Here is a 21,893-nt window from a genome sequence, read left to right on the forward strand (position 1 = left end):
CTCGACGAACCTTCTATAATATCCATCCAACCCCAAGAAACTCCTAATATCAATTGGAGATGTGGGTCAAGGCCAATTCTGCACTGTCTCTATTTTCTGAGTATCAACCCTAATTCCATCAATGGAAACAATGTGACCTAAGAATGCCACAGACTCAAGCCAGAACTCACACTTAGAGAATTTAGCATACAACTCTCTATCCTTTAGAGTTAGGAGAACTACTCTGAGATGACTAATATGATCTTCCTCATTTCTTGAATAGATTAGTTTGTCATCAATGAATACGATAACAAACATATCTAAATAAGGCTTGAATACTCTATTCATAAGGTCCATGAATGATGTAGGAGCATTGGTCAAATCAAAGGACGTAACTAGGAACTCATAATGACCGTAACGGATCCTGAATGCTGTCTTTGGAATATCACATTCCCTTACCCGGTTGGCATTACTCTTCTGTTGTCCGGACTCATTCATGGTCTTAGCTCTTCTCTATCTTTCAACTTCTCTTCCTCAACCTGTTGTACATGGATCATCAGCCTTGCTATGTCTATATCTTTTATCAGCATATCTGCCTTACCTTTCTTACTTGACAGGTGAGACAACCCAACAACGAATAAACTCATCCTGTTTCTCATGTCAGCAACCATCNCTCTTCTGTTGTCCGGACTCATTCATGGTCTTAGCTCTTCTCTATCTTTCAACTTTCTTCCTCAACCTGTTGTACATGGATCATCAGCCTTGCTATGTCTATATCTCTTATCAGCATATCTGCCTTGCCTTTTTTACTTGACAGGTGAGACAACCCAACAACGAATAAACTCATCCTGTTTCTCATGTCAGCAACCATCTCCGGAACATATCGGGAAAGTTGGGAAAACTTCGGACTATACTCGTGAACACTCATAGATTCTTGCTTAAGAGTGAGGAATTCTCGTACTTTTGCTTCTCTCAGTTCACGCGAAAAGAAACTCCACAAGAAGGCCTCCTCAAACAAAGCCCAACTCACAACTGGTGCACCTTCAGCTCTATTCTTTTTCCACTGATCAAACTAGATTCTAGTGACACATTTCATTTGGTATGCAACTAGTTCCACCCTTTCAACATCAACAATATGTATAATCTCAAAAACCTTCTAAAGTTCTTTAACAAACTTTTATGGATTCTCAATGACGCTTGAACCAGTGAAGCTTGGAGGATTCATCCTTAAAAACTCGCGGATCCTCGAAGTATCTGTCCCTTCCTATCGCACTTCTCTATGTTGCCTAACTTGATTGGTAACAACTTGACTTAACATCCGGATAGCTTCACAGAACTCAACATTGGTGACCTCTCCTTGGGGTTGCACTTTAGGTGCATTAGATACCCCTTGTTCCTCAACATTCCTCCTAGCAAGACGACTTCTGACAGCTCTTTGTGGAGGCATATCTGAAAGACACGTGCAATCATGAATTATAATAAACTTTTTAGAGATAAAATCTATCGCACAAAATGAGTATGAAAGAAGTGAGATAGTTCCTAAGTTCGCAGCCTCCTAGTTATTGATGTGGCGCGCTTCACACCGATAACTAGGACTCTACAGACAGAGCTTTATAGACTCTCTAGGACTCTTGGACTCTATGCCCTGATACCAAGTTTGTCACGCCTCGAGCCTACACCATGGGTGGGACAGGCACTCGAGAATCATTGTTGGCCCCAAGCAAACCCTTAGCCTGGATTACTACTCAGCGGAAGACTTTACTCAACAAGATAAATCCATGTAATAAACTAGAATGTTATAAATGATGCATTCAATTGGACAATAAGGCAAACTCAAGTCTCAACATAATAGAATGAAAATGAAAAGACTAAAGAACTAACATCAACTAATTGTCTATGAAGCCTCTAACAACTGAGATGAACGTCGGGACAAGACCCACATCATTCTAATAAACTAAAATGATAAAGTAACGAAAAAGGGGATCCTCCGGAAGCAAGGAGGCTCACCAACAAATATGATGCTCAACTGGATCAACTATGCACTGGGTACTGATCCTGGTTACTTGAATCTGCATCATAAAAAGATTCAGGCCAACTGGCATCCGTACATTGAATATACGAGCATTTGAGAGGAATACTAAAACAAGACACAAGCTTGAAAGGAACTGAAGGAACATACATGGTCTCCACTCAACTCAACTCAACTCATTTCAATATAAAGCAATAATATAAATGCAATATAAAGAAAAGCTTTTTAAAACATGGCTAACAACTCTGAGTGTGTAGAAATACAATGGTAATTCAGTTTGTATGCAATGATGCAATATAAACTTTGTTTGTATGTAAAAATACAAATAATCTCTGTATATATAAGAACACAAAATATAACTGTAGGAGTTTCTCTAACCGACAACCATCACTTAAGAGCTATGTGATGATACAACATTTTGCCTCACGCTGTCGGGGTTGTCCTATACCTTACCGAAGGTATAGAACCTAACTACTAAGTGGATCTACTAGTCTATGCTAAAAATCACTAATGAATCATCTAAAAAGTATGACCCTTTTACCCACGTTGGCTACATGATTTATGAGGCAGGTGAGTTGTCTGAACTCTCCCCCATATTGTTGCTCAATACTACTCCTAAAAATGTAACTAGCTCATATGTTTAAAAACATAACTCTTTTTGTGATTTGAGATAATTGCTAAAAAACTAGTCCAAAGGCTCTCTTAGAAATTAGTGTTTCCTCTCTTGATTAAATGTTAAAACATTTAGTCTTTACTGAAAACTAGCTCAAAGGCTCTTTTGGAAATCGATGTTTCCTTTCTTGATTAAATGTGAAAACATTTACTCTTTGAAAATACATAGTCCCCATATACTCTTTTGAAGAAATGAACTTCACTCTTTACTGTTTACTCAACTTAAAACTCAAGTCTTCAAACAAGTTTAAAGCATTTGCAAAAGACTTTTGAAAGGACTCTAGGAACTCTCTAGACTTGGCTCTTTACTTTCCGTGAATTTGAAATTTATGGATTCAAGGTTGTGATTGTGATAGGAAAGATCTCGTGATGTTTAGGAGTGTTTTTAGATAGTTAAACATGAGAAACGATCAAGAAATCACTGTCTGGAAGCAAGACCGCGACGCGGAGATGCATATAAATATTTGGTCGCGAAATACAAATTTTCAGGCAGAGGGATCCAAGATGCGGATAAATCTTCTGCAAAAAGGGAAGGCAGGTCCGCGACGCGGACTGGGTCGCCAATTTCGCCTGACTTTTTCCTTCTTCATTTTCTAACTCCAATTCACTTAAATTCGATTCTTCTTCTCAAATTCTCTTTAGATTCAGATACCCAGTATATGTATACAAGAATCTATTCATAAAAAATGTAAAATCGACACGATTTCCTCAAGAACTCAACAATCCCAACTTAACTCAAGAACGAAAGCCAATATTCAAGAACACAATTCAAAATCATCAACTTTCAACTTTCTAGAACGAATTTCACTGAACTAAACATGATTGACATGTGGGTAAACGAACCCAACGCTATGAAAGACTCACATACCTCTTAGGATCGAATCCTTGGTGAACTCCGCAACCAAAATCACAAGAACTAGATGAATCTTAACCTTTTATCCTCCTTTCTCCTCTTGAGTTCTTTCTCTAAAAACCCTAGCGTGAAATTTTAGTGCGTAAACTGAACCAATTCAGTTTTGACCCCAAATAAATTACTAAAAATGAATTTAATTAATTGGGTAATGAAAAGACTGAAATACCCTTCCAAAATCTAGGTAACTTTCCTTATTCAGATAGTCCAACTTCAAACGTGCATATCTCTCTCATACGAACTCGAAAAATAATAAATTTGGTGGCGTTGGAAAGATAATTCAAAGACCTTTCATTTGATATCTTGTAGCCCACCTAACTCATCATGTACTAGGAGTTATGGTCATTTGAAGTTGACCCAAAACTCATACTTAACATAACTTGCCAACTTTCAGATTTTCATTCTTTCCAAAAATGTTTTTTTTTTCTAATTTTAGCCCTTTCAAATAACAGGGTGTTATAAAATATAGAGCAAAGAGACCTAGTTGAGGGACCTGGTCCTTAGAGTTTCCGTCTTATAGGACAAGTTAATTCTATGGAGCTGTAAAACTGCAGAAACTACAATGGTTGGTGGGCACTATAACATAGGTACACAAAGTACAACTGTGCTCGACCAATGACGTGCTACTAGGTCGTTTGTCTCTTTTATATAATGAACAAGTTGACAAGATTGAACATAATTTTTACAATCAAGGATATTTAAAGCAAACATCATTTTCAAGGAAGAACTACTTTTATACGTAGCAAGGGACCTGGTTGAGTGTGAAAACATCTTAAGTTGAGTCGAGTTTAGTCATGTCTTGTGCTCTCATATTGTATAACCATTCCTATGTTATAAAGGATCGTAGATCATTTCAGTTCTTATCAATGTTAGTTGAGTTTGTGGCTAGAGTTAGCTGAGTTGTGTTGATAAAGTCTATATTAGCTTAGAGGCAGTGGCAGATGTATGTTTTGGATTATGGGTGCTTAAGCACCCATTGCCTTTTGCAATAAACACTAATATTTGTTTGTAATATCTAATAATTTATTCAAATGTATTAATTAAGCACCCACTTTATATAGCAATTCTCAAACTAAAAATAATTGAGCGCCCATGAAATAAAATTTCTGGATCTGTCACTGCTTAGAGGCGAACCCAATATTTGAAGACTTCGGGTGCACCAATATGACCTCAGCTCAAATATGAGTTCTAAGAGAATCTTAAAATAAAATAAATGAAATACACACTCTAGTTGGATTTGAACCTAGGTCTTGCGGGTGGATCATGTAGCTTGTACCGGTAACACAATAACACTCCTATATTTTTCATGGGTGCATTGTTAATTATATACCAATTTCTGTCAGTTTCTCAAGATAAATATATATATATATATGATTTTTTTCTGAAGTTAACGGGTGCACGTGCACCCTCACGTAGAGGGGTGAGTCTGCCTCTAATTAGCTAGAAGTAGTTGGTATAATGGGCAATAGGGTTATTTCTATGTGTCTTGCAGTAGAGGAGTTACAAGGTGTATATGATTAAGAGTTTAATCCTTTGTAAGTACTCAAGTCTTTATTTACGATTTTCTTGAGGATATTAGAGCTTTGAGAAATTTTGTATACCAGGTCGTGGTCTTTTCCTCCACTGAGTAAGGAGGTTTCCACGTAAACATCTATCACTATAACAAAAATAATTTTAGTTGCAATAAATACGCACATTAACAAAGAGTGTTAAAACATTTACCGCCATTAGTTAATTGTCATTAGATCCATTGTCGCAATAGGCTTTAGGAACATGAACAAAGAGTGTTAATTGCCGCTAAAAGAACATATTTCAATTAAGTTATTGCTATCAATTAATTGCCGCTAAATATCATTTTTGATATAGTATATGTCATTTACTTTAAGCATTTACTTAAATATTTCTATTACTAATATAGTCAAAGGATCTGATTTCTTGACATGTGATGGCCTCATACTAAGTCAACACACCCATCTTCAATCCCTAAGATTTTCACCCCGACCATCGATACAAATCCCTAATAAGTATACAAACTTACTTTTGGTAATCACTATATATCATGTTACATAGTCATGGGCCTTTTAAACGGAAAATATTGAGTGGCCATGTTCTCCGAGTGTGTATTTATCTCGTTAGCAAATGTTTTTCTTTTCTTTTTATCCTAGTTAGATGATGTTTTTCTTGTTCTATTTTTAATTGTTTTCCTTTTTCTTTTTTTATTGGACTATTTTACCCATCAAACTGTTCTAAACATATTTAAAAAATCATAATACATAAACATGACCCTTATTAACTTGGCTTCAGTGGACAACTATGACCTCCAACTTTGAGTAACGAATATGCATAAGTAGACACTTAAATTTATATAAAATTGAACAAGTAGATACATGTGTCCTACATGACATAATACACATAGGACGCCACGTAGGACACAAAATTGTCATGTAGGGTGCCATGACGGACGAATATGTCTATTTGTTTAATTTAATACAAATTTGAGTGTCTACTTGTGCACACCTAAAGTTAAAGGTCATAGTTATTAACTGACGTCAAGTTAAGGTCATGTTTATGTATTATGTCTTTAAAAAATTCAAGATATCTTCTCTTGTCAAAGATTTTTTGTGGGGTTCCTACTTCCCAGTTCCTTTCAAGGAAAGTTGTTTAGCATCAAAGCCATAAATTTGCTTATGTAGCACGTGTTACTTTTAGGATAGTACGTGTACACTGAATATAGCTAGAGACCAGGCCAAATTAAGGCTTGAGCTTGCTCAACCACAAAGAGGAGGGCTAATTATAACTAAAGCTGGTGGTTGATAGCTACACAATTATTGCTCATTATATGCCTCTTTTTAACAACTCTTTCTAGTACTAGTAACAATAAATAGAGCGACTAATAAAAATTGTGATGGAGTGATAAATATTTTTTTTATTTTTAAATAGATTGGAAAATTAAAAAAAAAACAATAAGAAGAGCGACCATCGACAAGCAACGAATGTGGTGTAGCTGATGATGTTGTTTTTTCTTAAACCATAGATCTTGATTTGTATCTTAGATATGAAAAAAATTCTTCGCTTCCCCCAAACGGAGCCTATTCAGCCGCGCAAAGTTAAAATAGTCAAACTCCAGTATCATACCACTTAATAATTTTTTTTTAAAAAAAGAAAAGAGCGGGAACACGAATTACTCTTTTGGTCGGTGCATCTGGATTTACAATAGCATTGAAGTGCGAATTCCGTATTGATTGAGGACTCTTTGTATATAATTTTTTTTAAATTTAAATCACTTGCCCCTATTCCAATTTCAAACTTTATAAGTGAATTAAAAATTTAACTCTATTTTGTTGGGTTATGAAAGGTGATTAGGGCGTCATGCGAAAGTTTACAATTGCAAATAATATGATTGATAAATTAGATGACAAAAACTTATACTAAAAACTAATATTATTATATGAAAACTAATATAAAGAAAAATATTAAAACTGTTGAGAGATTAAATCTCCCCATAAACAAAACTCACTAAACGACTATATTGTGGATTCTATTATGTTATGCTATGAGAATAGGGATCTTCAATTTATAGATCTCCAAACTATTCCTCTAAGGAAAGAATAAACCAAATATGGAACATAAAAAGTTCAAGTATTTATGGTAATACTTGACTTTTTTTTAAGGAAATAAATAAACTTCAAATAAGGAAAGAAAATCAGGGCAACATCCTAACAAATATCCCCTTTTGGCTGGATTTTCTTGACAAAACTTGATCTGTCTTCTTCACATGCATGATATCTTCGTTCTTCACATAATCTTCATCACTGCTGCTTGCCATAGTTAAAAATAAAGTTTAAAATATATGGGTTAAAAATGGTTTTAAAATATTTTATTTTTATTTTCAAAGATGCAGCAACAGGAATGTTGAAAATATGATTTTAATCTTTTCTCCACATGTAGTTGGACAAAAATCTTCTTTATCATCAAATTAGTTACAAATTGATTTGAAACCACTTGAGCTTGTCTTCAACCTCATTCTAGCATTAGATCAATGAACCATCGAATCTTTGAACCATGTGCTCTGATATCACTTGTTGGTTTATGAAGGGTGATTAGGGCATTATGCGAAAGCTTACAATTGCAAATAATATGATTGATAAATTAGATGACAAAAACTTATACTAAAAACTAATATTATTATATGAAAACTAATACAAAGAAAAATATTAAAACTGTTGAGAAATTAAATCTCCCCATAAACAAAACTTACTACACGACTACATTGTGGATTATATTATGTTATGCTATGAGAATAGGGATCTTCAATTTATAAATCTCCAAACTATTCCTCTAAGTAAAGAATAAACCAAATATGGAAGAAAATTATATTTTCCTTTCAGAAAAAGTTCAAGTATTTATGGTAATACTTGACTTTTCTTTAAGGAAATAAATAAACTTCAAATAAGGAAAGAAAATCAGAGCAAAACCCTAACATATTTGTCTCGTACTAATTGATTAGCTTATTAAAAATAATTGTTCTATATTAGTTGATTATCTTACTTAATTAAGAAATTATTTATTAAGATTTTCATATATTACCTTTGTAATTAATTCTTTTTTAAAGTATTCACACTTGTTTATTAAATTCCAACAATTTTTTTAAGAGTGATTTGATAAAATTATCTTCTTATTTATAATTTTTTAATATATGTATAAAAATAAAAATGATCAACTAATATGAGACGGTGGGAGTATGATAATTCACGCTACCTCTTGTCTAATATAAGTAAAATTGCTCGGGTGAGCATATCCCTCAAGAAAGATTTTTAAAGGGTGCTTTTTAAATATTACCCTCTCGATTCTTTTCAAACTCTTTCTAAAAGTAGAGATAATCATTATATGAAATTTAATAATGATAATTATTAGTTAATGAAGCAATATGAAATCGAACATTGGCATAAGCTTTTCACATTGCTTGACATCAAATTCTTGGTATCGTATTGAAGCCAAATTTGACATTCGTTTCTTGGTAAAAAGTTTGTAGAATTGGGTACAAGCTAAGATTTGAAATTCAATATTTATACTTATTCAGTAAACATGAATATTAAGATTGCATACGCATAACATTATCTAGATTTCACTTGTGAAATTACAATGAATATATTATTATATTTTATATATATATATATATATATATATATATATATATATATTTATTTATTTATTTATTTATTTTCAATACTATTTGAGTTAAGACTATTGAATTCGGATGAGGGAAAGGTAAGATTATCAAAGTCATCCCTTTTGGCCCCAAATACTAAACACCTAAAAATAGTAATATTTATATAAAATTACGCTGTTAGAATTTATAAGGGATTTTAAATATTAGTATTTTAAATTGATTGATATTTTGTATAGACTGTTGGGTTTTAAAAGGTGTGAATGAAAAATGAAGAGTTGCGATTTTTATGAAGAGTTGTGACTTTGATGAAAAGTTGCGACTTTTATGAAGAGTTGTGACTTTTATGAAAAGTTGCGACTTTTATGAAAAAGTTGTGACTTTTATGAAAAGTTGTGACTTTTATGAAAGGTGGTGACCTTTCCGAAAGATTGTGACTTTTCCAAAGGTTTGTGACCTTTCCGGTAAGGCACAATAAGAACCTTTTCACACTACCCTTTGTTTTCTATAACTTGAGGAATTTCCTCTCATTTTAAATATAGAATTTTTCTGGACTTCTTCTACCACTAAATCTAGTATTCTAAGTGTACTTTACTGCCGTTGAGTGGCTCGCTGACATCAGCGTTTTGGGTATCAATACACTGGTGATTGAGATCATTCGATCCTGGGAGGACATATTCCAAATCAAACCTCGGATACTAAAGGGAAATAATTTCCTTAAGGGGACACTGTGCATTCAGTGGGCTTGATCTTCTTTCTGTTTTTCCAGATTCTGGTATGTGTTACAGATTTTAAATTTGTGAATTAATTTATGTTCTTTTGTTCTTCACTGGTTCGTTAAACTTTGATAACTTCGTGTTTCTGCAAAGTTTGTTGGAATTAGTAAGATTCTTTAAACACAGATTGACAACAATTCTTCTTTAAGGAAAAATATTTCGTATATTTTTTTCTAATCTGTTTCTGATTCTAGTTTCTCTACTAGTTTTAATTTTCTAGTTGTGAAAATGTTCTTAAACTTTATTGTGTCTTACCAAGTTCTTCAAAGTTTTGTTCTAAGTATCTGAGGAATACAAGACGAGTAACAATTTTAAGGAAATTATTATACTGTTGGTATTTCTTGTATTCTGCTGATTGTGAGAATGTACAGAAAAAATTGGTGCTATTCTGGTTAAAGATTACACCAGGTAACCTTCTTATTATTTATCTAAGGAGAAAAATAGTTTCTAAGAGTTAACAATTTTGATTTTTTATCATGTGTATCTTTGAAAAAAGATCTGCAAACCATTTGTTGTGGAATGAATTTTTCTTGGCAAATAGTATTGCCTTTAAAATTCTTTAGTTTGCAAAATGAGAGATGCACATTTTTGTTTGATAAAATAGTATGTCAAAATGTTATAGTTGGAAGACTATTTGAAAAGAAAAACATTTCCGTGTGATAAAGAATATGTTTAATTCTGTTTGGAGACTTTAAAAAAAAAAAAAACTTTTGTAGTTTTGTATTCCATGTGAAATTTGATTGTGTCTGATTTTTGTAGGCTAAAAACTTTTGTAGTTTATTACTCTGGATAAATCAGACTATGCAATTGGTTTGAAAAATTATGAAAACTTCACATAATAAGTCAATGTTGTACTTTTGACTTTCTATAAACTCACTGTTATATAGAAACAAATTGTACAAATTTTTTTTGTCTTTATTGTTAGTATTCTAAATACTAAGTGGTATGTCTATTTGTGATAGATGGAAAAATACCAGTGACTTAGAGCTTGTGATTTTATGCCTCTATGAATGAACTGTGGCACTATGTAAATATTGTCAAAGAGAATTGAAGCAATATAATTCTTTTGTAGAATAATATTTCCAAAAGAGGTTTCATAGTGTCAATGACATTTTGATAGTCTGGGAAAATATGTGGAAAAACTATTTTCAAATACTTGAAAAATATTTTTGAGATCATATTTAAAATGTGGGGTTCTTTGCTTATGATAAAGATAAAATTAGACTTGGTGTCTAATATAATTTTGGAGCAAAAGATATGAAATTCAATGATACTTTTGTATTATGTTAGACCCACAAAATTCTTGGAGTATATTTTGTATTGTGGTTGTTGAGTTTCTCTATTACTAGTATATGGTGTGACTAGTATGAAACTACCAAATTCTATATATACTTGTTCAAAATAATTGTGTTCTTATATGAAAAAGTGTCACTTAAATTGTTGTGATTTTTCTTGAAAAGATATGTCTATTATGATAAAAATATTTGCATAGACATGAATATTGGTGAATAGTCATTTGTTATGTTCTGTAAAAGAAACATTTGGACTATATTGCCTTTATTGGACCCGATGAAACTTTGTTCATGGGTAGTTCTATAACAATTCAATTGAAAGTTATGGAAAGTTCCTTCTGAAAAGGACATTTGACAAGGTGATGACTCTAAACAATGTTTGTATCACACAAAATTGTAAGAAATATGAACAAAATATTAGTGAGAAAAAAGCTACCTCGCGAAGAACTTTTCAAACTCAATATTTTTATTTGTTCTTACTTGCTTGAGTCAAAGTTTGTGACATGAACACTTGGGGCATGTCAATTACAAAACCTTGTAAGGAAAACTGATCAACTTAGAAGTTTTGTCTAACTTTGAGTGCAATAAATAAAAATGTCATGTTTGTGTGGAGTCTAAGTATGCTGAGCATTCTTATAAATCTGTTGAAAGGAATTCTAATCCCTTAGAGTTGATTTACACTGGCATTTGTGATATGAAGTTAACACCATCTCATGGTGGAAAAAAGTATCTCATAACTTTCATTGACAATTGCATTAGAAATGACTATGTCTATTTGCTGAGTGGTAAGGATGAAGCAATAGAAATGTTTAGACAATATAATATCGAAGTTGAAAATCAGTTGGGAAATACATAAGAAGTGATAAGAATGGAGAGTATAAATCTTCTTGTGCAGAAATATGTTTGGAAAATGGAATTATCCATCAAACTGCTGCCCTATTCACCTCAATCTAATGAAAAACCGAACGTTGAAAGAAATGATGGATGCATTATTTATAAATTCGAGTTTACCACAAAACTTGTGTGGAGGAACTATCCTTACTGTAAAAGGGAACGACAAAAAGTTTTGTCTTTTCAGAAAGAAAGCAATTTTGTTTGTTCAGGACACAATCTATTCCATATGAGAAATGGAAAGGAAGAAAATCCAACTTGAAATATTTCAAAGTGTGGGGGTGTCTAGCCAAAGTCCAAGTTCCTATTTCTAAAAGGATTATAATAAGACATATGACTGTGGACTGTAAATTAGACTTGAGTAGTCTAGTAAAGGGTCTAAAAGACCTTGGAAAGGAAAAAGGAGAATGTACTTAATAAAGATATTCAGAGGCGTAGTAAATGTCAAAGGACATTTGCTTCCTTCGAATATGATTTTGTAATATTTCTTGTGTCTTCTGTAGACTCGTCCTTTTGGAAAGATGGTGTCAATAGTGAGATTGATGAAATCTTGAGCAACCATATTTGAAGTTAATTGATCTTCTTCTAGAAAATAAACCTTTGGGTTCAAAGTGAATCTTCAGAAGGAAAATGAAAGTCGATGAAACTGTTGACAAATATAAAACAAGACTTTGTGTCAAAGGCTTTACACAAAAATAAGGTCTTGAGCTTGTCGATATATACTCGTCAGTAACAAGAATTACATCCATTCGGATGCTAATATTATTAGTTGTGGTATATGACCTCCAAATTTATCAAATGAATGTGAAAACAATTCTCTTAAATAGAGAATTGGAGGAAGAAATTTACATGGAACAACCCGAGGGTTTTGTGGTTCCTGGTAAAGAAAAGAAAGTGTGCGAACTTGTTAAGTCACTTTATGGACTAAAACAAGCGCCCAAACAATGACATAAGATATTTGACCAAATTATGTTGGTAAATGGATTTAAGAATGATGGAAGTGAAAAATGTGTTTACATTAAAATCACTAGGTCATTGTTTGTTTGTATAATTGGTGATATGTTGACACTAAATTCTACTAAACGTATGCTAGAAAGCAAGTTTGGAATGAAAATTTTTGGAGTTGCTGATGTGATCTTAGGTATAAGAATCCTTAGAACTCCATAATGTTAGCATATTCGCGGTCTCATTGCATTGAAACGGTACTTGACTAGTTCAAATATTTGGATTTCAATATTGTCAAGTCTCCAATAAATGTGAGCTTCGCATTTCAAAAGAGTGAAGGCAAAAGTGACTCACAATTGGATTGTGCTAAAGTATTGAGAAGTATGATGTATATCACGAAGTGTGCGCGATCAGATATAGCATTTGCTATTATTAAACTGAGTTGGTTCACGAGTGATCCCAATCGAACTCATTATATGACAATGAAAAGAGTTTTGGAGTATTTAAGAGATACTTAAAACTATGTCTTGCATTTTAACAATATCCAACAGGTATTGAAAGGATATAGTAATGTGAATTGGATCACCGGACAAATGAAGTAAAATCCACAAGTGGATATGTATTTACTCTCGGTAGAGGAGCAGTCTCTTGGAAATATTTTAAAAAAAAAAGAGACATGTATCGCTAGCTCTACAATGATCTCTAAGCTAGGTACTCTAGATAAGGTCGGTGAATAAATTGAAAGACTCCGAAATTTCTTGATAGATATTCTTTTTGGCCCAAACCTTTGGCATCAGTATGCATACGCTTTGATAGTCAAGATGCAATAGGTAGGGCATGGAGAATGATGTATAACGGAAAATCTAGTCATATAGGACATAGACAAGATACCGTTAGAAAACTATTCTCTAGTGGAATTATCAGAATTGACTATGTAAAGTCAAAGGATAATGTGTCGAATCCACTTAAAAAAAGGCCTAACTAGAGAGAAAGTTTAAAGATCATCTAAGGGAATGGGTTTACGGCTTAGGACAAGTCATCATGGCAGTAACTCTATCTAGCAGACTGGAGATCCCAAGAGCTAGATTCAAGGAGAAAAACAAAGTTGTGACTGACGGTTCGGCATTATCAACAAACTCAATCCATTCTCATGATGAAGACAATGCTCAGGAACAAGGATACAACATTAAGGCTTGTTAATGAGTTACTAAAGCTTAATGTTTTTAATGATTTGCTAAGTTTGGCAGATTTGACCAAATAGTGTATCTACGAGATGACACGGTTAGAAATCACCTATGTGAGTGTGAAGTGTAAGCCGCTTCAAAGAGAATTTTATGTCAAAAGCCTATTCTCTATACACTCATGAAACCAGGAGGTGTTCATGGCTGAAACGAACACAACCGTAAGAACCATAAATGGTAAAGGGTTAATTGTGTGACATATGGTTGTCTAGGTATACACCAAAGCTCGACGGTTCAAAGATATCGCATCTACCGATTGACCGAGTATATCCGACATATGTTCACTACGGAAAGTCCAAGGGGAAACCTACTTATCCAGATGCAATTAATTCTTGCTTGTAAAGTACACATATTTGTTTGTTTCTTTGTCTTGGAGTCATTCCCCATTCATACGGGGGATTGTTGGGTTTTAAAAGGTGTGAATGAAAAATGAAGAGTTGCGACTTTTATGAAGAGTTGTTACTTTGATGAAAAGTTGCGACTTTTATGAAGAGTTGTGACTTTTATGAAAAGTTGCGACTTTTATGAAAAATTGTGACTTTTATGAAAGGTGGTGACCTTTCTGAAAGATTGTAACTTTTCCAAAGGTTTGTGACCTTTCCGGTAAGGCACAATAAGAACCTTTTCACACTACCCTTTGTTTTCTATAAATTGAGGAATTTCCTCTCATTTTAAATTTAGAATTTTTCTGGACTTCTTCTACTACTAAATCTAGTATTCTAAGTGTACTTTACTGCCGTTGAGTGGCTCGCTGACACCAGCGTTTTGGGTATCAATACACTGGTGATTGAGATCATTCTATCCTGGGAGGACATATTCCAAATCAAACCTCGGATACTAGAGGGGAATAATTTCCTTAAGGGGACACTGTGCATTCAATGGGCTTGATCTTCTTTCTGTTTTTCCAGATTCTGGTATGTGTTGCAGATTTTAAATTTGTGAATTAATTTATGTTCTTCTTCACTGGTTCGTTAAACTTTGATAACTTCGTGTTTCTGCAAAGTTTGTTGGAATTAGTAAGATTCTTTAAACACAGATTGACAACAATTCTTCTTTAAGGAAAAATATTTCGTATATTTTTTCTAATCTGTTTTTGATTCTAGTTTCTCTACTAGTTTTAATTTTCTAGTTGTGAAAATGTTCTTAAACTTTATTGTGTCTTACCAAGTTCTTCAAAGTTTTTTCTAAGTATCTTAGGAATGCAAGACGAGTAACATAGACGAGGGAGTAAATAGTATTAATTTTTCTTCTTATGCGTATATATATTCATTTTATTTATCTATTTGGTGTTCAATATTCATATTGAGGTTCCAACTAATTTAAAGTTATGTCACGTAGACTAATTTAAGATGAAGTGATTCATATCCATATCTTTAGATTAAAAGTGGAGGGATCCTATTCATCTCACCAGTCACCATAAATGTTGTTGGTAGATATATACTCATTTCATTTTTCATGTATCTCACAATTTAAATACTCAATTTCTCTGAAGTGATCAATACCCAGATCTTTAGACTAAAAGTAGAGGGATCTTATTCATCTCACCATAACTGTTGTTGGTAAATGTATACTCATTTCATTTTTCATGTTTCTCACAATTTAAATACCCAATTTCTCCGACGTGATCCATACCCAGATCTTTAGATTAAAAATGGAGGTATCCTATTCATCTCAGCATAACTGTTGTTGGTAAATGTATACTCATTTCATTTTTCACGTTTCTCACAATTTAAATACTCAATTTCTCCGACGTGATCCATACCCAGTTCTTTTGATTAAAAATGGAAGGATCCTATTCATCTCAGTATAACCGTTGTTGGTAAATGTATACTCCTTTCATTTTTTACGTTTCTCACAATTTAAATACTCAATTTCTTTGAATTATTATTTTCTTTTGTCATGTGATCTGATTGATTTTCTCTTATTAATAAGCGGCTACATTGACCTGCTTGTGGTCAACATGCTTGCTTCAGCTGCTGGAAGCAGGCAACTCTTCGTTAACATCTTGCTTCTATTCGGGGGTAGTTTTGAAAATTTTATATTTTTTTGAATTTGTTTGATATTTAAAAATTACGTAAAAAATATTTTAAATCACAATAATTAGAAACTTAAAATATTTGAAATTCTTGTATTTTTAGAATCTGTTATATATTTTAAAAATCGCGTAAAATGTACTACAAGTCACAGTAATTAACAATTTAATTTTTTTAAAAACATATAAAAATTCTAAATGGTTCTCAAAATTCTATCAGTGTCATATAAATTGTGTCGAAAAAGTAGCATATATTATTTGAAATTTACGTAAAAGGTACTATAAATCACAATAATTAACAACTTAAAATATTTAACAGACATATAAAAGTTTGATTGACTCTCAAGATTTTATATGTGTCACATAAATTCTAACAAAGGAAGTAACATATATTATTTAAAAATGACGTAAAAATACAATAAATCAAAATAACTAATAACTTTAAAAATTAAAAGACAGAAAAAATCTACCGTGCCAAATAAATTGGGATATAGAGAGTAACATATATTATTGAAAATTACATAGAAAATATTAAATCACAATAATTAACAACTTTAAATATCTTATAAAAATATATTTAAAAATTGATTAACTCTTCAAAACCTATTTGTTTCACATAAATTGAAACAAGAAAATAACATATATTGAGCTCGTGCTGACACAGACTCTTGTGACTAGTCATAGTCATAGATTAGTACAGAAAACAAATTTTTAGTGCCTCATTAACGAATAGATCTTGTGAAATAAGTTTAATTAAGAGGCGTTTAAATATGATTTTGTTTTAGGACATCAACTCTGATAAACTTTCTCTCGATCTCATGAAATATAGAGAAAAAACACAAATTTCACTAGTTTACCATCTAATTATGTATTTTTTTCAAAATTATCTTTTGTGCTATATTTACTTCACCAAATTCATGTATCTAACACATTTAGATATCTGTAATTCAGTTACATGCAAATCAAATTAAATGTAATTTGTTTTAGATACACTGTATGCAAACATGTATGAATTTGTGACACACTAACTCTCTTACTCGCCCCTCTCTCTCTCGCCTCTATCCTTATGTATGTATGTATCTATCTATCTATCTATCTATCTATCTATCTATCTATCTATCTATCTATCTATCTATCTATCTATCTATATATATATATTTCAAAATGTATATGAATGTATCTAGTGTGATTCACATGTATCTAAAATACACTGACTCTCTCACTCACCTCTCTCATATCTCGCTTTCCTCTCTTCTCTCTCGCTCGCCTCCCTCCATCCCTATGTATTTGTATTTCATAATATATCTAACTTGAATTTTGAAGGAGTGGTTTATTACACTTAAAATATGATACACAATTATTAATTAGTAAGACAATATGTAATTATTTCAAACTATTGAGTGAATTAATATTTATATAATTAAATAACTAAAATATATTTAAACAATATTTATCCTTCCTGTGACGATAGAATCAGTGGCGGAGCCAGCAATTTCATCAAGGGTGTTCAAGATTTTTTTTTTTTAATAAGTGAGTTGAATGTTATTTACTTAACCTAGTGATTCTATCATGAACGATCTCAACATTTGTCAATATCAAATATAAACAATCAAGTTTTTTTTCTTCTTTTTGATGCATTGATTTTATATGATAAAAATATATGATTATTGTTTTTAAAGTGAAATATTGATAGAACAAATGCGTCTAGCTTTACAAAACATAAATCACCCCAGTAGAAAAAAAAAATTCTTAAAAAAGAAGAAGAAGATAAAACGCATATATTGATTTTAGCCTTGGATTTAAAGTTGTTAACATATATAAACACAAATAATGTAAAGTGGTGGCTTTTTTGTTTTCACCATTCGAAAGTGCATTATATCCTAGATAAAAATTAGAAATACATGATATCTAAATATTCAAAATTAAAATAATGTATTCATATATGTTACTCTATATTATTAAAATTGTAATATTAATAATTAAGAAACTTGAGGAGCATAATAATGGTGTGTGAGGTTGTGTTCTGCTCTCAAAATAAAACCAAAACTTATGCGCTCACGGGATTTGAACTTGCGCACCTCTGGTGGAAATGAACACGCTTAACCACTCTGCCACGGAAGAACTTATGTCAAGGTTGTTCAACNTGATACACAATTATTAATTAGTAAGACAATATGTAATTATTTCAAACTACTGAGTGAATTAATATTTATATAACTAAATAACTAAAATATATTTAAACAATATTTATCCTTCCTGTGACGATAGAATTGAACTTAAATACACTACAACCAATATCAATTATGTTCGATAGTTAAAAAATTGTTACACATTCAATAAAAACATAATTTTTTTAAAAAGTTTTACTTAGACATGTAGGTATACGTCCAATTCGTTGTATTTTGGAATTTATTATTGGAGAGTAATTAATTTGGATGAAAAGTCACATAACCAAACGGAGCTTGTCTTCTCATCAACCATGGAAACAACTTTACCTTAAATAGTCATGGACCACTTCCATTTCCCATTTATTACATCCATCTTCCTACCCATCTCTACCCAATTTATTTCTTCATAATTCAATTTTGAGGAAGATCACATCGAATGTTCGAGAATCGAGATAATTTGTCTAATCAGTATTAACAAGGGTTATGGTGGAGTGTTAAATACTCCGTCATTCGTAATTAAAAGTTTTAAATATGAATCTCCTTGGATATGAACTCGTCTTTAATGGGAATGCTTTACCTTCCAAAGTGGATGAATCCGAATTTAATCAGACTCTAGTGTAGATATCCAGCAACCAATTAGAAACCAAAAAAAAAAAAAAATCTATCTAATCAATGGCCTAGAATATTTTGAGGAATATAAAGAAATTGGTTTATTTTTTGAAGAAAATAATAAAATAGTTTACTAATAATTATAACTACCTGCCAACTGCATTAAATCTCATTTTACTCAAAGTAGTACAACGCACTAGCTAATACACAAAATCTCACTCTTAAATGACCTCAAAATATTTAAATAAACTGACCTCACATTAGTTGGTGTTTGAAAAAAATCTTTTTTTTTCTTGTACTCCCTCAATTTTATTTTAGTTGGCTCATATATTAAAAACAAAAAAAAAAAATCATTTTACTTACACATTTTAATAAATGAAGATAAATTTATTATTAAATAACTATATAAAATAGTAATGTTAAGATTTGAATTTATAAAGCATAGTTAACAAAATAACTATAATAAATAAATTTCTTGACATAATAACATTTTTTTACAAAATATATATAATACATAAATTTTTAATAAATACTCTCTTTGTCCCATAATATATGAACATCTTACTAAAATAAGTTGTCCCATATTATTTGATTAGTTACTTAATCAGGATAAAATTAATTATTTTTTTTTACTTTACGCCTACAATTAATAGGTCATTTGGACCGTGAATAATTTTCAAGACTAGCCATTCTTCTACTCTAATTTTTATGTGTATTGATATGAACAATAACAAAATGTAGATTTCTTAAATTATCTAATAAAATAAAAAATAATCATTAATTTAGAATAAAAAGAGTATTATTTTCTTTAGAGGTACTCCCTCCATTTCAAATTAATTGAATTGTTGAGGTGTTTCACCCCTTTTAAGAAAAGAAGATTAAGACATAAATTAGGCATAACTTTTCATTTTTACCCTCATTAATTATTGTAAAATTTATAATTAAAATAACTAAATATTAATTAATCACTAATTTCAGTACTAACTAATGAAGGATAAAATTGGAAGAATACTCTAAAAGTAGTCTTGAAAATTGAACAATTAAGTTAATTTGAAAATAAAAAATATCTCAACAATTAAATTAATTTGAAATAGAGGGGGTATGACAAAGCCTAACATTAGCTAATAATAAATTAATAATCCCAGTGAAGACAAATTCCTCAAAAAACAAAATGCCCTTCATTTCTGTGCATGGTCTCCTTTAAATCAGTTTACACTAATGCATTTAATTCAATACCCATTTTCAGACCCCCTTTAATTAATTAAAAATAGACTAGATTGGAATATATACAAAAATAAATATCCAATTGAAATCTTAGCTTCAAATCTTTATTATTTCCCTTTGCCCTCCCTCTACTTCAGATCTTGAAGCAGTGAAGTGCAGAAGCAGAAACACAGGGAAAAAAAAGAAGAAAGATGGTGAGTGGTGATAATAATAATAGATCTCATCATCATTCTGCAGATTTTCTACTAATCAAACAAGATGACAAGTTTTTCTCAAGGCTTTTGTCTAAGGAAAGCACTGCAAAAGGAGGTGAGTCTTCTTTCAGGTATTATTACTGTGGAGGATCTTCTGGTTCAATTCCATTTGTATGGGAATCTCAACCAGGTACTCCTAAACACAAATTCTCAGATATTTCTCTTCCGCCACTTACTCCTCCACCTTCTTATCAAACTAATGCTCCATTGCGAAAACAATCAAAATCAAATTTCTTCTTTTCGATTTTCCCTAAAATCATTCCCTCCAAGAGAATCACAACTTCTCCTTCTGTTTCATCGTCTTGTTCATCGTCGTCATTTTCAATTTCATCCGTACAAACCATGGCTTATAATTCTTCCAACAGAAGAAATTACCGTTTTGAGGAGTATGATCATGACAAGATGCAGCAGATCCCTTCTTCACCAACTTCAACACTCTGTTTTGGATGCAGAATGGGGAATTCCAAGCGTTTTCGAGTCAATTCTAAGAATGTGAAGAAGGCATTTAACTTTCGTTGGTAATTGATCATGATATATTTGAAACATGGTGTTCATCTTGTACATCAGTTTTAGATAGTTGTTGTAGAATGGTGTCAACTGTTAAGTGTGCTGCTATCCGATTCCCCTGTTTTAAATTATTTGCTACTAATAATCTCGGGATCCATCCAGATGCTTTTCCATCCATTTTGTCTGTGTCAAAGTTGATGCTATTCATGTCTTAATTCTCTGAACTGGTATTACTTCAAGTGTGAATTTTCTCATATTCAATTTTACTTTTATTCTGTTCTATTAATTAGGATGTACAAATATATATCTTCCATTTATCGTGGTTGTTAAGGATTGTGTATGATTAATCATAATGGTAGATGTATGGAATTTTGTTGTTGATTGTTTTGGGAAGTAATGGCGGTCCCTTTAGGTAGACGGAGAATAATAGAGTTTGATAGAATACAAACATATTCAATTTAGGTCCTACTTGAATAATTGAAAGATCCATGGTGCTACTCCAAATTATTGATATTCATAGTTATGTCAATGTTTTTAATTAAGTGGTCCTGCATATATAGTTTGCAAGGATCCTGGTTGTTACAACTTAGGACAGAAATTCAGGATACTGGTTGCAGTATTGAGAATTTTTACTATCTTAGTAGGCCAAATAAACAATATGACTAATAAATACACTGGCAGGGGCGACTCAACGTGATTGGGGGCTTAAAGCGAAATTTCAATTTAGGGCCTAAAATATAAACAAACTCCATACACACATCGGTGGTTAATGAGATGGGTGGACTCCTTATAAGGCTTGGACAATCCTCCTCCCTTTGAGCTAACTTTTGAGGTGTGAGTTAGGCCTAAGACCTAATTTAATATTGTCTTCTCATCTTGTACCCTTCAAGTGTGAACTTTTTTTATATTGCATTTTACGTTTATTTTGTTCTACTTAATTAGGATGTACAAATAGATACTTTCTAGTCAATTTTGACATTGTGCAAATAGGTGAAACATAGGAGTGTGTAAAAATTGAATCGATGGATAAATCGAATTGAAAAAAGTGTTATTTAGTTTATTGCTATTGAGTTATTAGATTAATGATTTTATAAAAAAAATTATCAGCTTATCGATTTGATTTTGCTTTTTAAATATTAGGTTATTGGGTAAATCAATAACACATTAAGACTATAGTAATGTACTACTTTACCCATA

The 21,893-nt window shown here is 31.7% G+C and overlaps 2 protein-coding genes across 2 annotated transcripts in view; one reads left to right on the forward strand and one right to left on the reverse strand.

Moving 5' to 3' along the window:
• Window positions 1-21,893, reverse strand: part of LOC125872570 (CBL-interacting protein kinase 18-like) — a 504,282-nt gene that overhangs the window by 162,793 nt on the left and 319,596 nt on the right. The window lies entirely within an intron of this gene.
• LOC125872583 (uncharacterized) lies at window positions 20,089-21,044 on the forward strand. The gene has a single exon (XM_049553333.1). It carries the CDS (start codon window positions 20,127-20,129, stop codon window positions 20,709-20,711), a length of 585 nt encoding a protein of 194 aa, XP_049409290.1. The 5' UTR covers window positions 20,089-20,126; the 3' UTR covers window positions 20,712-21,044.

The sequence above is a fragment of the Solanum stenotomum genome, chromosome 8 (assembly GCF_019186545.1).
Source record: "Solanum stenotomum isolate F172 chromosome 8, ASM1918654v1, whole genome shotgun sequence".
NCBI classification, from domain to species: Eukaryota; Viridiplantae; Streptophyta; class Magnoliopsida; order Solanales; family Solanaceae; genus Solanum; species Solanum stenotomum.

Coding starts and splice junctions, on each gene's coding strand:
- LOC125872583 (XM_049553333.1), top strand. CDS start 20,127: ATGGTGAGTGGTGATAATAATAATAGATCTCATCATCATTCTGCAGAT.